The 17,800-nt window shown below is 40.2% G+C and overlaps 1 protein-coding gene across 1 annotated transcript in view; it reads left to right on the top strand.

Moving 5' to 3' along the window:
- Positions 1–17,800, top strand: part of RTTN (rotatin) — a 100,672-nt gene that overhangs the window by 65,467 nt on the left and 17,405 nt on the right. The window contains exons 37-42 of the mRNA XM_063130509.1: positions 869–959; positions 2,993–3,146; positions 4,686–4,823; positions 6,941–7,152; positions 14,639–14,744; positions 16,931–17,028. Of these exons, the coding sequence (XP_062986579.1) occupies positions 869–959; positions 2,993–3,146; positions 4,686–4,823; positions 6,941–7,152; positions 14,639–14,744; positions 16,931–17,028 (799 nt within the window). The remainder of the gene's footprint in view (positions 1–868; positions 960–2,992; positions 3,147–4,685; positions 4,824–6,940; positions 7,153–14,638; positions 14,745–16,930; positions 17,029–17,800) is intronic.

The following is a 17,800-nucleotide window of genomic DNA, read 5'->3' on the forward strand; positions in this document are numbered from 1 at the left end:
AAAGACATCTAGGGCAGTTGTTCTAGGATCAATATTCTTTGACTGAGAACTCAAGAGATCCTGAGGATCTTAATTTAAATGGGACTCTTAAATAGCCTACCATTGCTAAAATTAAATAAGAGCCCAGCTACAAATTACGCAGGAAATTTATAGTTAGGCTCCTATATTTAAAACAACAACAAAATGCAGTTGTGGAGTGGGGGGCTATCATTTTGTATGGAGCAACAGTAAGGAGACAAAACAGGGTGGTTTTTTTTTAGTATTTTTAAATTTATTATTACATTTATATCCCACCTTTTTTCCTCTTGCAAGGAATCCAAGGTGGCTTACATGGTCACCCTCTCCATTTCATTCTCACGACAGCCCTGTGAGGTTGGTTAGACTGATGGTCAGTGACTGGTCCAAAGTAACCTAGTGAGCTTCATGACTGAGTGAGGACTAGAATCCAAGTCTTCCAACTCTTAACACCACACTGGCCCTCTCTGTGTTGTGATCCTAATGAGAAATCCCATACCTTCTCTCCTTGTCCTATCTGCTGTTTTCTCCATGGGGCAAAACTCTGCGTTCAACCCTGGATGTCTTTCTCAGGACCTTCACAATCATATAAACTGTGGTCCTCAGGTTAAAGTCTGTATTACTTGTTCTCTCCTCCCCATACCTTTTCTTTGAGGGAGGGAATTTGAATCACTGGATTCTTCACAGGATCAGGCTGTAATGTTCACATGGAGTTTTGCTTCTAGCTTGCTTCTAGAATAGCTATAGTTCCCCATATTTTTCAAATATGCAGACAGCCTAGACTACATTTTTACATTCTGTGTTTTAAGTTCATGTCTGTTCCCCTGACACAGTTACCTGTGATTTATTTTAGTATGGTAAATTCTGGCTTGATAGAGAGATGTGTCTTGGAAATGAAAGCGCCTCTGCCTCAGCCATCTCATATGCAGTATGCAAAAATCCAGGTTAGTGGTGCACATATTTGTTTTCAATTCCATTATATTGAAGTACATCTGTTACATGTATGACTGTTTAATTACTGAAAGGTGGATTCTTATTTTTCGGTAGATTCAGTGATCTGGGATTTTTCTGGTTCAGTTTAATTATGATGTCTGTTAGCAAAACTGTAGTATAGGTGCTTGTTTTTCTTGAGAACTCTGAAAAAGGATGTGGCTTCTCAAGTGCAAAAGTAGGTTTTAGTAAGAAAAGGCTACAACTTGTTAGAAAGGAAACATTTTGGTCCATTTTTGGGAGTCTAGACTACAGCATACATATGATCTTTTATTACCATAAACTCAAAATCAAATTATTTCTTTAAAAAATGAACAAAACTCAACCAGATTTTGCAAAATTGAGGTTTAAATTATGTATTGATAACTGTCGGCTTATGTTGCCAAAGATACTTCTACTAGCAGGGAAAAGATAATGGTTTTGCACCGGAAAAAAATACAGGTGATTGCTTCCTTACTTGCTCTGTGGTGTGTGTGTGTGTCAAGCATTACCAAATCTGGCAAAGGAAGGAATGAGCTAGCATGATTGCATGTCTAGATGTCTTCTAATCTCAGCTCCATCAATTATTCAGAAACTTCGGAGCCTGTGTCAGGTGCTCTATAGTTGAAAAACTCCAGTAACAGAGTTGTGTGGAGCAACTGAATACAGAGCAGTGGCATCAAAGCTTCTTTGATCAGGTCCCTGTGTGAACCTTTTTGTGAATGAAAGGAAAGATAAAGTGTGAGCTAGATCAATAATATGCAATATCAACTGCAGTTTTATCAGCTGTTTTAACAGCATATCAACCTTTTTGCTTCTCAGAAATAACATGAGAAATACAGTTTTTAGTCTTTTTCTATTAAAATTTTGTTTTAATATATATCCTTTGGATACACCTACTTAAGCATATAAGCGATGGATGCACAATAAAAATGTGAAAACTAGTGAGGAATTGAGTGGCACTCTTTCTATAACTCCTTTTGTGAAAGGGTGCAAAACTGTTCTCAAGAGGACAGTGTCAGGAATCTGTTTTTCCAGTGCAGTTGGGCTATTGCTCCCTCTTCCAATTCTCTCATATGCCAAGTAGCTGGAGCAGAATATGGATATATGTGCATTCAAATGCACATCCCATGAAACTAATGCAAGATATGCGAATATTGTCTTAATGCATACCCTCAGCAACATTTTGCTCCAGCTGGTCATGTGTAAACTATGTGATTAGGGGCAAAATGGGCAAAAGTCTTGTAGAATTTCCAGGAATAAAACTACCAGAGTGATGCAGCAAAACAAGGAGAGTCGTCTTGCATAATGGCCAGGGGGTGTGTGGGGCATGGGGAGTTGCATGTGCACACCTATCCAAAGTGAAGGAAATGTTTTGTTTATATTATGCGACCAAATCTGATTGGGCATGTGGTGTTGAGAAGTTTGCTATGTGATTCCCAACCGGTTGGGGATTATAGTGTAAAGAAGAAAGTGCTCTTCAGAATGGAAGGTAGCATATTAGGGCTGGTAAGTGGTCCAAAAAATAAAAAGGAAGATGACTAAGTTAGAAGCCTCTTTGCACCTGTTCAGTACACCCCCCTTTTTTTTCTTTTTTACTGAAAATGTAACATTGTGAAAATTCAGTGCTGCAGTAACTAAAATAACAGGACATTAACAAACATAAAATTCTAGATACTTTATACTAAGGAAATAAGATTAAAAGTATGTATTTTGTACATATATAGGTCCTAGTATTTTCAAAGAAGCTCCATTGCTTCCTTTGTGGAATAGAAGTTGGCTTTAAGAAAAGAAAAGATACATATATTTTAGTTCTCAGTGAATAATGCCGTTATTCATGTATTATTCATCCTAATATCTTCATTTTGGACCTTTCCTTATAAACTTGTAAGCCCATTAATGATGTGGTAATGTCTAGTTCAAATAAATGCCCTGTAATAGCCTCAAAATATTTCACAAATGTTCTGCAATTATATCTGAACCAAATTGTTTTGTGTTTTTTAAACAGATTTTGTTTCTGCTGCAGTTTGTTTCAGCATTGTCCCAACTCCTACGGTCATGCTTGTTGGTAGATACTCGTCTTGTGATGCAAGATGAGTTATTGATACCTCTCTTGGAAAATACCTTTGTGGTTCTTTCCATTAGTTCTAAGGATGGCTTAGGTAATGTATGTTACTGAAACATGAAATGTGTCAGTTGATTATCTCAAAATTGTGGTGATTTTCTTAACTTACAAAGCTTTCAGATCCCTGCAGTCTTGTTTGTAGAGTCTCCCAGGACTTAGCAGTGGTGATGACATCATCGCCATGTGCACTCCCCTAGATTCCAGGAAAACAGATTGTACATGGCTGTTGTCCCTGCTCCCCCTCCTTACTTCGGGTTACTGAACCAGAAATAGGCATAAGAGGCTACTAGTTACAGCTTAGACCAGAACCAGATCTACACCAAGCAGGATATGACGGTTTGAAAACGGTTTGAAAACTGAATATTGAGTATGTCCTGGGCCCCAACAGTTGTCACTACAGTTATAAACCATTTTAAAGCAGTAGAGTACAGTGGTGGCCAAAATTGTGGACACTTTTTGAAATTTTCATGTTTTACAACTTTGCATGCTTATAGAAAATGTTCTGTTTCACGAAATTCAAATGTTTATATATCAATTGAAAGAGAATTTAATGCTGAATTCAATACCAAAAAAACTAAATGCAAATACCTGCAGTACAAAAAAGTTATGCTTACTTTAGTCTAAAAACAAACACAGGTGTGATTGAGTGAAGAAGTGGATTGGAATTGCAAACCCTATTGGCCAATCACAGTCCTTGTTCTGGGGACCACTCATATGGCAGTAGCTGCGATACATCATGTTTCAAGTTGGTGGAACTCAGTTTTGCTGTTTGTTCTGTAACTGAAGCGCAATTGGAGATTAAAAATTAACACTTTTAATTTGAAGTATTTCTCAAATTAAAAGTGTACATACGTACATCATAAATAGAGCAATGGCACCAAAGAAAAGAGTTGATTGGACACCCCGGAAAGAAGCAGGATTGTTGTATTATGTGAATCAGGTCTTTCAATTGATATATAAACATTTGAATTTCGTGAAACAGAACATTTTCTGTAAGCATGCAAAGCTGCAAAACATGAAAATTTCAAAAAGTGTCCACAATTGTGGACACCGCTGTAGGTCCTGCTCAGGACACAGCAGTATCTTAAATCTCATATGCTTCTGTGACTTCCAACTTCCTCAGATGTGTACTTTGGCATCAAGAGTCTAAGGCTACAGTCCTAAACCCACCTTATCTATGTGTAAACCCAATTAAATGCAATGGGACTTACTTCTAGGCATGTATAGGATTGTGCTATAAGTTTCTTGTGGCCTCCGGATTGCAAATGCAAATTCTCAGGATCCTTTCACTTCTTCTAAAACTTGTGAAAGCCCATCAGCATGAAATTAAATGTTCTCCTAAATATAAAGAGATTGTATGTAAAAGGAAACTTATCCAGACAGATGTCGTCCAGTTTGATGTTTTAATTGTGCCATTCATAATTGAATGTAATATATGAGTTATCTACAGACGTATAACGTATGACATTAGGAATAGCATCTAACTTTGCCATATGGACATTCATTTAACTGTAAGCCGCATAGATACTTGCGTTCACTCTTTATTTTTATTTTTATTCATATATCGAATTGTCAGGGCCTGAGTTATCAACTGCAGTTCACCAAACTTGGGAAGACTTATTCAGTTTTTTGGCTACACTGTTAAGAAAATGTGGCCATACCACGCTACCATCTGTGACTGCAGCCCTTGCAAAGCATTGGACAACAGTAATAGGTAACACCTGTTTTTCAACTGCCTTAATATCTGCAAAATCTAAAGAAGCAGGGAGTGATCATAATTTTAAATGTTCCAAGGTGTGAGTGTAGCAGTTACACATTGTAGTATTTCATTGTATGTTGTACTTTATAACTTTTGTCTGTGTCTTCCAGGGTTCCACAGAAGTGTTTCTTAGCTGTTAAAAAAAGTAGCGATGTGTTTGTTTTCTGTTTTCTTGAGTCTCATGAAGAGCATTCCACACCTTAAGATGGTGCGGAACCTTCCTGAGCAAGTAGGCAAGGTTCACTTCTAATTCTTGCCTCTCCAGTGGAAAGGGCTGTCCATTCCTCCAGGCAGGCCCTGCCTAGTGAGCAAAGTGGTTTGGTCAGGTTGGAAATCTTCTCAGGTTGTATTTCTCTCTCTCTCTCCTTTCTTGTCTTTTCCCCATCTCGCTGTTACTTCCCTCCACCAATGCCATCAGTCCAGCTTGCAGATGAGACAGGGGGTTCATATAGAGCCCTTGTGTTTCCCACCCTGAACAGCCAGAGTATGGACCACCAATCGCCAGAGCACCAATCACGGTGTGCAGCCTGTTTGGGGCCACAGGAAGCACTGATTTGGCTGTGCTGGGCCTGAAAAAAGCTTTTGCAGTACAGCGAGTTCACAGAGGCCAAATCCACATCTAGGCTGATCGGAGCATATGCTGTCAACACAAGCTCTCCCAACTTCCTCTTCCATACAGGACAGGGAGCAGAAACAGGCTACATCACAGATGGTGGAAACCATGGAGAGCTCTGACTCCAGCACTGCTGAAGGGCAAGGCCAGAGAAGGCTTGCAGGGCCCAGCACAGCTTTGGCACCAAATCCAGCTGAATTATCTTCTGCCCCCACCCTTCCATTCACCTTGTCATAACTCTAGAAATCATAAGTACCAGACAAAAGCAAACCCCAAAGGAAAAAGAGAAGCAGGCAAAAGGGATCAGGCCAAAGCCACACTCAGTCCTGAGGCTTCAGTCAATTCCCTGGATTCCAAGGTTAGGGAGTCTGGGGAGCTTTCTGAGGAAGAGGTAGAAGCTTTGCCAAAGCAAGTGTGCCTTTTTTCTACTCTGTAGGAAAGGCTCACTGGGTGCTAAAAATAAAGGATGATCAGACAAAGCTAGATAATTAGACACTAAAGCAGTTCAGACAGTGTTTACCTCAGGACCTTCTCTGAATTGGATCAGGTCTAGAAAGCAGCCTGGGCCAACCTTGACAGGATTCCTTTTGTTGGTCTGTGACGGTAATAAATAATTGATTGAGTGACAAGATTCCAAAGATGCTCCAGACCGGCCAGGAAGATGCTCCTGCTGTTCCATGCCAGTCTGGGGAACAGGATACCTCCTCCCCATAAAGAGGTAAGAATCAGATTTGGTCCAGGAGGAGGTGCCAGTCTGTTTGGTCCAGGAGGAGGCGCCAGCCCAAGGTGTGGGATGTCCGTGATGCTCAAAGAACAGAAATTTGCTCTAAGAATTTCCATTTTTACAGTGATATTGTGTGGTCTTAAATGGTGAAGGGATTAAATGGGCATTGCCACCCGCATTTAATCAATTGGAAAGGATGACAGCATTCCTGTAACTTTTAGAACTTGGATCACCTTGGTGTAAGGGCAACACTGCATCCCAGGAATAGGCAACCTTGTGCCTTCCAGATGTTCTGGAATGCAACTCCCATAAACCACAACCAGCATGGTCTATGGTCAAGAATTATGGAAACTGTAATCTAAAACAATTGGAGGACACTGGGTTGCCTACCTTTGATCTGTCCATTGCACTGCACTGCCTCCCTTCATGATGCTTAACAGTTTTTCTGTTAGATCTAAAACATACAGAAATATTTTCTCAGCCTATCCCAGGATAATTGGCTTTTATATTACCCTGATGGGATGCAGACTTGGATAAGCAATTCCTCTGGACAAGTTTTTCAGGTTGCTAACAGCATATGTTGGAGTCCAAGAGTTACGAATGAAGCTTAATATGCAATATGGATCACCAAATTACCCGGCACATGCTTTTTAAATTAATGTCCAATTACGTAGTTTGATATATTTATTTGTGCAAATGTTGCACTATAAAATCCATATCTCTTTGACCTTTTAGATACAGTATGTGAATGCGTGCATCTCTCCACCAGACAACCTAACTTGTACACGACCTGCTTATACTTCCTTGCCATCCTTTTTTCTGAAGAAGGAAAGAGAGAGCTCAGCAATAAAGACAACGCTTGCTACCACCCAACAGTGGGTTTCCTCCTAGATGAAGATGAGAGGAGCCGACCATCTGTAACCAAACTTTGTGAATTATTAATTCAGGTAGAGATTTATTATCTTCTGTTTGCAGTGCACTGTTTCTCAGTCTTAATGGTTACTGTGCAATGTCTCCCTCAAAGTAAGCAAGATATATGTAGCACTATTATATGTAGATGACGATGATGATTTGATTATTTCCCAAATGTTTGGTGGTGGGGGTGGTAAAAAGTGTAGCTGAACTATGAACCACATGCAGCACGGCTCCCAGGATAATTTAAGAAAGTTGCAGCCCAGTCATATGCTGGTTTACTTGGAAGTGGATCTTGCTGTAGGTAAGTGTGCATTGGATTGTTGCCTTAATTAAAAAGACTTTGGCAGATACAGTTGATAATTTCCTTTGTTCCATGGTGTTACCAAGCAGGGGGAGGTAAAGGAAGTTGCCGCTTAACTAGAGTCGTTGAAAAGCTGGAACAAAGGGAAGTTGACAGAGAAAAGCAGTGCAGCCAGAGTTATGGGTATTCTTGAGGGAAGGTGGGAGAGAAAAGTAGGGGCAATAGAGTTTATTATTTGTTTATTTACAGTATTTTTATACCACTCAACTATCTAACACAGATTCCAGAGCGGTGAACAGAGGTATAAACAGTAAAAGAAAGAAGATTAAAAAAGCTAATTAAAATTGTTCAGTTTAAAAACAAAGGAACCAGAAAAAGAGTGGCTGGACAGTTGAGGAAGGCTTTCCGAAACAGTTGTTTTCAGGAGGCGCCAGAATCAGCCTAGTGTTGGCGCCTGCCTGACCTCCAGGGGCGGGGAGTTCCACAGAGAAGGAAGGGGCCACTACACTAAAGGGTCTTTTCCTGGTGGATTCCAATTGGGCTATAGGTCCATGTGGAACACCAGGAGCATGCCTTCCGATAACCTCAGTGATCAGGCAGGTTGGTTAGGGAGAAGGCGCTCTCTCAGGTATTCTGGTCCAAAGTTATTTTGGGCATTGTACACTAGTACCAAAACCTTGAACCTGGTCCGGTAGCCAGTGCAATTCCCTCAGCAAAGGAGTTATATGCTGAAAAGAGGCAGCTCTTGACAACAGCTGAGCTGCTGCATTCTGCACTAGCTTCACCTTCCAGAGCAGTCTTAAGGGCACCCCACATAAAGCGCATTGCAGTAATCCAGAGTTGTGGTGGTTAGGGATGGCTTCAGATTTGAGGAATCCCTGGGACAATTGTGTCCTGGGCTTCTCCTCTGTTAGTTGGCCCTGATGGAGTTAGTCATCCTTTTAATTTCCCACAATGCTAAAAGCGATGCTAAATCAGTTATTGTGGGAAATTAAAAGGTTGTTTCAATCCAGCTACCTAGCACTGTTCAGCATTCCAAACCATGAAAAGAATTAAGATGGGGCTGGTTTCAGCAATGGAATGCTACTGAAGTGCTGAGACCCTGGCACTGTCCAACATTGCCAGCTGCAGATGCCAGCCCTGGAGGGAGGGATTGTTGAGGAAGGGAGAAACAAGAATTAGCGGCAGTGGCATCTAGTATGAAAATAATGCTATAAGTTGCTTCAAGAGATGCATATCAGGCCTTTCTAAATTTTCTACCCAGGAACTTCATAAATTATATATTTTACTGTCGAGTACAAAATAACTCTCCTAACGCTATATTTGGTAGAGAAAAACTGATCCAGGATAATTGTTTTTTCTATTATTACTATGCCCTTTCTTTCTTGTTCTGCTTGTAGCTATCGTACTGAAATATGTGAGTGTTGGATTCTCCATAATGTAGGGCAGTATCCAACACTGTTGCTCTGCTTATATAATTGATGTTGAGCTAGCGTGAGCCCCCTCTAGTGCTACGTGAATAACATAAGCTGGGGAATCTGTTGCACCAGCTTACGCTGTTGGTGTAGCAATAGAGTTTGTTTATATTAGTGCTATGTAAATGCATAAGAGGAACAGCAGCATTGGAAACTACCCTTACAGTATAATCCTATATATGTTTATTCAAAAGTAAGTCCTACTATAATCAGTGAAGGTAAATGTGCATGAGTCTGCAGCCTAAGTCAGAATCAAGCTTTCAGAACAACTTCTATTCTGGGGACAACACAGGGAACAGATTTTGGGCCTGTTCAGACAACATGCTAAGCTGTGGTGAGGCTGCTAACCCTTTTGCAGCAAATGCTTAGTGAGCATGTTTAAACTCTGGTTATGTAGCCTCCATGGTTAGAAATGGTTCACATGACATGCTGAGCCGTAATGTTTAGCTCAAAATGCTTCACCATCATGGTTTAGCATGTTATTCTGTACAGGGTCCTTATGTTGCACTCTTTGGCATTCAGTGGGTGTTGATAGATCTCAACTACCCTTAAACTGTAAGTATATTCTGGAATCCCTACATTTTCTTTCTCTTTTGAAATAGAGTTTTGCTGAGAAGCATCAAAGTGGTTGGTTCAGATTTATTTACCCATATCTCAATATGCGGTGATACAAAATATTGAAGCCTTTCTCTTCTAAATATTTTTATTTATTTATAACTCTCAAGACTCTTGGCATCAGATATATTATGATACCATTTTAGTCATAGTGTTGTCTAAGCAGTTAATGACATTATAGCTGTTTTGAAGCACTCTTTTTCATGAGATCTTGATAAGGAAATCTTCTTATCCACTGTTGATCAACGTCTTTGCAGAAACTCAATGCCTTTGCAGAAATTCATTTCCTGAAGTATTTTATTTTTCTATTTTCACACACACACACACACACACACACACACACACACACACACATATATATATATATATATATATATATATATATATATGAATGATCTACTGTCATCTAAATCTTCACCTTAAGCCTTGGACTAGCAATAAATACTGAAGCACTTCATGCCTTGGTATTATGTCCTTTTGCCACGTCAGTTACCCATAGTTCTGTGTTTCCCCCCTCTGTGCCCAACTATATTAGGCTTCTAATAATTTCTTTTGAGTCTTTTGTTCTTGCCTTGATTTTTTCTGTAGCTGATGACTCTGGCGAAAGTATTACTTTTACTGCACAACTACAGGATTGAAAAATATACCAGACAAGCTACTGTCTAGGGCCAATTGATAAGTGAATCTCATTTAAGATGTTGCATTCATCAACTAGCTATGGCCTCAAGCTTGCTCATCTTCTGATTTCTTTCTGATAATATGAACAGCTAACGCTTCCTTCCATTCAGTTTAAATGATGCTGTAGCCTTATAATGACCCATTCCCATATGCCAACTTCAGTCTAATGATGGTCTTAATTATACCGAAGGAGAAGGTGCTTAACAGATTATTTTAATGGAAACTGGTATTCTAGCTGCAGGTCTGGATCATTGTACTCTTTTGGGAATGCATTTCTTATCTAGGTATTTCCTTGCTTGCTTGCTTACTTATTCCCTACTACTTGAAATGTATATATAAAACTATTTCCTTGCTTGCTGTCTGTTATTTGCTCTGTTACCACTTGAAAAATGCAAACAGAAGGACAACATGACACAGCAGAAGAATGAAAATAGGGTGGATAATTGGTGCAAGACGGTTTATTTACAAATTAGTTATTGGATTTCCCAGCACGTTTCAAAATATGTTTTTTCATGGAAAACTGAGAGGAAGCAAAGGAGAGCCAAGATTTCAGCCCTAATAAGAAGGAAGGAAAGCGATATCTGGGAGAGGCATCTCAAATAGTGACTCAAATATTAAATTGATAGCATGAAAGGAACCTAGATCTGTCACCATAACTGAAATTGTAAGGGAGAAAAAAAACTAGATACAATAGCATGGATAATGGTCTCAGAAGAAAAAAAAAATCCAAGTTTCAGTAAAAAGCAAAAGAATGAATGTATCAGAGGAGAAAATCAAGAACAGTAGATTTATCACAAAGGCAATTAAGGAGACGACGGGGAGGAATAGCCTGAATGAAAAGAACTGGAAGATGAGAGTGAAAGGAGCCCTGAGCAAATGTTCAGTCGACAGCCACAGCCAGGGATCTGGCTCATGCTGCTTCACCCACAGGCAAGAATCTGACAATGTAGAGACTGCATGGCTAGAACCTGCACATGTTGGGCTATTATGAAAACATCAAACCTCACGTGTCAGTGTCCTATGTCAGTGAAGTGTCCTAATCCCTCCCCTGTGTGTATGGGCTAGAGTTCACACAGGGATCATTAATAGGTTCATACAAATGCCCTTCCCTCCCAGCAAAGAAAAGAAAACAGCAGGTTTGTAGAGGAAACACTGGCTGTATTTTGTCATAACACTAAACCATGATTTAACTATGAAAATGAGCCTTGATTTTGTGCCCTCCCCTTCTCCCATCTCTCTTTCCATAACACAGTTGTTGAAGATATTGGAAGCTTCCACTTCCATTTTAGATTAATGGAACTGTTGTGTTTTGTCAGAAGCTATGGTTCATTAAAACAGGGCAACATCATAAGCTGATTAGAAGTTGGCTTGTTTCAACTAAGACTAATAAGAGTTTTCCACATTTGGATGACGCAGCAAGTTGCATTTAATCTGAAATGGAAGCAAAAGCTTCCAAACTCCTTGTGGAGGAGGAGGGGAACAGGTGAGCCCAAAGCTTGTTGTCATTTGTTGCTATGGCTTCAAATTATATTTGAACCAGCCTACTGTAAGGGGGAAATTCCAGTAAAAATAAAGGGAGAGCAAGAAATAGCAAGAGTACTATGTGAAATATCAAGAAATGAAGAACAGACAAAACTGCACACAGCCATAAATGTTAAACATGTTGGGACTGGCCTTTGCCAGTTTAAGACCTCACCAAAAGCTTGATCTTTTCCCACCATATGATTGTGGTGCCTGTGATTAACATCACCTCTTCTGAGCTTGTGGGTCTTAGAATTCAAATCTGATGCTGCAGTTTCCCTGTAGCTGCCTAGAAAATTGTGGCTAGCTTACTCACGGTGGCATCTGAGCAGATCGACGGAAGGCACTGTGGCGGAACAGGCAGAGAAGTCATAGGTCGAGAGTGAGATTTTGGGGAGGAATGAAAATAAAGTCTGTCATACTGACAGGCTCTTTGACAATTTGGTAATAACTCTATCTCTCTGTGAAAGAAAAGGGCACATAACACTATGGGAGCAGCTGAATTCACTTGCTACTTTTTTAAAGGCATATAATTGCAGGGAAAGGAGTTAAGAGTAGCAAAATCAAAGCAGACACAAATTTCAGAACCAGGTACATAGAACAAAGAAGACAAAAGAGGGCCTGTTTTTTATATATTGTGAGGAGGAAAAATAGCTTGAAAGCATCGAAGTTGAAAGAATTGATAGTCATCATGACAAAAAGATAACCAGTCAGTGAAAAGGTGATGATGACTTATCAGTGGGAGCAAAAATGAATGTTACTTCAGAGTGGAAGGTATCTGTTCTTCCAGCCTCTTTTGAGGAGGTATTGGGTTAATTTGCAGATATTACTGAGGGGAAAATTAGATATGGCAACTTGCAGACCCATGTGTTAGAATGGGGTTGCCACTGAATTGCGATAAAGCAAGGGGGCATTTTGTATGCAGCCCTACTTTAAAAAATCGGTGAGACTCTTCTATAGAGGAAAAGGCAAGGAACACCACATTTGTTAAATACAAAATTGAAAATAGCTTGTGCATGTACATGTGTTTTCTCTCTCTTGCTTTCTCTCTCTCTCTCTCTCTCTCTTTCTTTCTTTCTTTCTTTCTTTCTCTCCACAGTGGAGGAGGAATATAGTTACTGAATCTAGTACTCTGAATTTTATTTATTTATTTATTTATTTATTACATTTTTATACCGCCCAATAGCCGAAGCTCTCTGGGCGGTTCACAAAAATTCAAACCACAATAAAACAACCAACAGGTTAAAAGCACAATTACAAAATACAGTATAAAAAGCACAACCAGGATAAAACCACGCAGCAAAATTGATATAAGATTAAAATACAGAGTTAGAACAGTAAAATTTGAATTTAAGTTAAAATTAAGTGTTAAAATACTGAGAGAATAAAAAGGTCTTCAGCTGGCGATGAAAAGAGTACAGTGTAGGCGCCAGGCAGACCTCTCTGGGGAGCTCTTTCCACAACCGGGGTGCCACAGCGGAGAAAGCCCTCCTCCTAGTAGCTACCTGCCTCACTTCCTTTGGCAGGGGCTCACGGAGAAGGGCCCCTGTAGATGATCTTAAGGTCCGGGTAGGTACATATGGGAGGAGGCGTTCCTTTAGATAACCTGGCCCCAAGCCGTTTAGGGCTTTAAATGTCAATACCAGCACTTTGAATCGGGCCCGGACCTGGACTGGCAGCCAATGAAGCCGGAAAAGGAATGGCGTAATGTGATCTCCTAGATGACCAGTCTAGGAGTACAGAAGGGATGGAGCTGGGCTGGTAGCAAAAGTTTCATGCGACTCCTGGATTGCCAAGGTTTTGCCCAAAGATGCTTCTTCTCCCTGACTTTTTTTACACTCTTCGAGAGATGGGTTGCCCAAGCGTTCTTTATCTCACACCGTTTGTTACCCTGACCACAAGCTGCCAGATCCTAGTCAGAATGGCAGTGGTCAGTTCTATAATGATCAGTGGTCTGTTCTTGGGATGTCTTCAGGAATTGCACAGGGTGTGTCCTGTAGCCATCTGCCAGAGGGGCTGTTCCTGGCTTTGTGGAATTGGGCATCTGCCTCTTTGAAATATGCAATTGTCTTCAGCCATGTCTCATCTCATACATTTCTTATCTTACACAGTTTTCTGCTGACCCCACAATTATTCTCTCTTGTTTTGTAATGTTTATCTTGATGTAAAAGCTTTGAATATTTAAACTATGAAACTGTGTGATCTCCCAAATGTCTTTACTTATTCATCTATAGCAGAATGCCCTCTCAAGAAATTCATTCACTTCTCATTCTCAGGTTCATACAAATGATAAAAAGAGGACTATTTCATTTCAAAGCATATATATCTGGTAATGTAACTTCTTCCTTGCAGTTTTTCTCTTGGTGGGGCTCTGATATGAAGAATAACCCCAGCAATGAGAAAAACAGCTATGGAGAAGGTGTTTTGAGAGGGAAGGTGTGGGGCAGGAAATAGTTCAGTGACCCCCTCTTTTTCTGCTCATGCTGTGTGTTACATTATAGGAATTTCGCACACCCCACACTCTTGCACATGGGTAAGATACCTCTGTGATGTCTGATGTTCCCCTAAAAGTCCCCTTCTAATACAGGGTATATAAGGGCACAGTCCTTTGCCTTTTTAGACAGAAAAAAGTCCTACAACTTCCAGCATTCCCCAGCTAGCCATGGCTGGATGCTGGGAGTTGTAGAGACTTTTTCTGTCTAAACACGCATAGGATTGTTCCTTTAATCATTTTAAATACAATGTCTGATGTCTTAACAGGCATAGGATTGTGCCCTAAGAAAGAGATACAAGTGTGTAATTGAAATCCAAACTCTTAACAAGACATGTATAAGTGAAAATTGTGGATGGGTGCTGTGGAAAATTCTCTAGTATGTGTTCGTTTATATATATATTTCCATTTGGTGACCAATATTGTTTTATTTGTAGAGCTATGAAGGCAAATCCTTTCAAGATGTGCTGAAACGAGTTGCTGCAAGTGCTTTGCTTCCCCTTTTGGCTGTCAGTAAAAGTGCCCAGAAGTGTGCTTTGGAAGGTAGCTCCTGTCATGTTTCAGCAATATGCTTTAAATCAGGTTGCCCTTACTGTGTAATAAACATGAAAAGTTGGTTTGTCAACACTGCAACACCCTTACATGTCCTACGTAAGGCAGGTGTTTTCGGGTCTACTTTCTACGACATGTCAAAGTTATAAATGCAAAGAGTATGGCAATTAGATTGTAGGCTGTTGCTTACATTCCAATCCAAAATTAAATATAGACTACCATTTTGCCTGCTTTTATTCTACATACCACTAAACGGGCTCTGCCATCTTCCCAAGGTGGACCTACTTTGAGCCAGTACTGCCTTGTGAAGCACACACATTTTTACAAAAAGCTGAAAATTCATATATTTTTGCATTTATAATATCAAGTGTTCATTCCCTCTTCCTACCCTTCCCTGCCCCATATGACATAGACACACAAGCCATAAAGACCTAGATGGTGAGAGCAGCAATGCATTGTCATTAGAATGCCCTTGAACAGGTGAGTTACTGATACTTGGGGCTGACTATCAGACAACACGATAGTCAACGGTGGGGTAATAATCAACTCGACAGTTGTTTATCTCGAGGGTACTCCATACGCAACATGATAATAATCAACCATCATGTGGATTAGGATCACCGTTGAGTTGACTATTAGTCCATACTGAGGTGACTCACTCATCCCCCACCCTCTCTCACTCCTCAGTCCTCCTACTAATATCCCATCAACCATTGCTGCCAAAACTGTCTTGCCAGCTAGACTAGAGCAGAAGCCACTGCTTTTGACCACTCTTGCCTTGCGACTCTGTGACTGACAAAATAACCAAGGAAATAACCAACGGTGCCCTCCACATAACACAATAACCAGTGGTGGTTCAAATAGCCAATTCTGCACAGTGTTGGTTATTTGCGTTGGTTATTTTGGCCAAATAACAAACCTCTACCCAACACAAGTCTCAGCATGTAGTTTAGATCCTCTTGTGAATCATAGGTGTGGCTTGAAAGAGATTCTGATCAAGACTGCCCCTCGCCTCCTCCCCCATACCAAGACCCTGATCAGTTTCTTCCCCCTCCCACTGCCTCCGTATTCATTAATACCTTGAATGTCAGGACTAAAGATATGAATAGCATCACATCTATTTTTGCTCTGAGTTGCATGGGGGTCCCATCCCAGTTCTGTCTCCTCAGTGACTTTCTTGGGCTTACTGTGTGTTAGTGGCACTTGAGTTTTCTAGACATTGAAGACACTGTGTTAAGCTACCAAGTTAAACAATGAGGCATGTAACAAACTCTTTGAAGTGTATCCTCATCTCTTAATAGGATTGCTGTTGTTCAGGGTGTGCAGTTCAACAGTCATGCCTTTCTCCAGAATATTATAAGCCAGTTTTCCTGAGCTTGGTATCCTCTAGATGTTTTGAACTACAACTCCCATAATCCTTGATATTGGCTGTGCTGGATGGGGCTGATGAGAGTTGTAGTTCAAAGGATCTGGAGGGCACCAGGTTGAGCAAGGCTACAATACGCTATTAGGGGCTCTAAGAAGGCAATTTATTTTCCATCCCGTTACATTTCCATTTTCCTTTTACTCTTGATTCTCAACATTCCATGGCTAAATTCACATTGGGCTGCTTTTTGGAATGGTTCCCCCCTTTTGATTTGATATTTAAAGCATCCTCTGCATATGCTAATAGCTCCGTCATCTTTTGGCTCTGCTTCTGTTGGCACGGGGGCGCTGAGTTCACTATTCAAGGGAGTGATTGCTTAGTTAAATTTGAACATAGTATCTTCAAATTTAAATTAGGCTTTGGATGCTTATGCTTGTCATTTGGATAATTCAATTTCAATAATATAAAGAGCTTTAGGGCACAATCCTATGCATGTTTAGAAATGGCTGGTTAGGGAATTCTGGACTTTTTTCTGTCTAAACTTGCATAGGGTTGCACCATATAAAGGCAAAAAAGTTACTTAAGGCACAATCCTACGTATGTTTATACAGATAAAAGTCCTACAAGTTCCAGCATCCCACAACCAGCCATGGTTGGATGTTGGGAGTTGTAGGGACTTTTTCTGTCTAAACATGCCTAGGATTGTTCCCTTAATAGTTTTATATTCAGTGTCTAATGTCTTACTTGCACATTTGGCAGTTATTTTTTCAGTGTGGACAAGCGGTTTAATAAAATGCATTTTTCATTACAGCTAATCTCATAGAGACCTGCTTGGAGCAGATGAAACACATTCATGCACAAATGAACCTTGATTCCTTGAGGCCTGGAAAAGCAATCCAAAGGAAAAGGGTAAATAAATTCTACAAACTGGATATTAAAAGTATGGAATCCTCTGACCTTTGTTCCTTCTGTTCAGATTGTTCTGCACAATCCTGTGTATGTTTACCCAGAAGGAGGTCCCACTGTGGTTAATAGTGCTTATTCCTCAGTAAGTCTGTTTAAGATTCCAACCTTAGGAAAGATAATATGCTTCAAGGTGGTGTCTAGTCAGTTGTTGACTCCTGTGTGATGGGTAACAAGTCACTGCAGAACTCATGGGCTGCAGTAGGGCTCTGGGGTGTCTTGTTAACCCTGGTAACAAGCTGTTCTGCCAGGGTTCTCATGTCACAATAAGCCATGGCGACTACCCACAGGGGTTTGAATATTCACAATGGCGGCTGGGACCCACCGTGGCTTATTTAAGCCACGATGGGTGCCAGTAATCATGTGAACTGGGTCACATTGTGATGAAACCCAGTTGTATGCATATGCAAATACTTTATTTATTTATTTATTTATTTATTTATTACATTTTTATACCGCCCAATAGCCAAAGCTCTCTGGGCGGTTCACAAAAATTAAAACCACAGTAAAGCACCCAACAGTTTAAAACACAATTACGAAATACAGTATAAAAAGCGCAACCAGGATAAAACCACACAGCAAAGTTGATATAGGATTAAAATACAGAGTTAAAACAGTAAAATTTAAATTTAAGTTAAAATTAAGTGTTAAAATATTGAGTGAATAAAAAGGTCTTCAGCTGGCGACGAAAGCAGTACAGTGTAGGCGCCAAGCGGAC

This window comes from Elgaria multicarinata, chromosome 7, assembly GCF_023053635.1.
Source record: "Elgaria multicarinata webbii isolate HBS135686 ecotype San Diego chromosome 7, rElgMul1.1.pri, whole genome shotgun sequence".
Taxonomy (NCBI): Eukaryota; Metazoa; Chordata; class Lepidosauria; order Squamata; family Anguidae; genus Elgaria; species Elgaria multicarinata.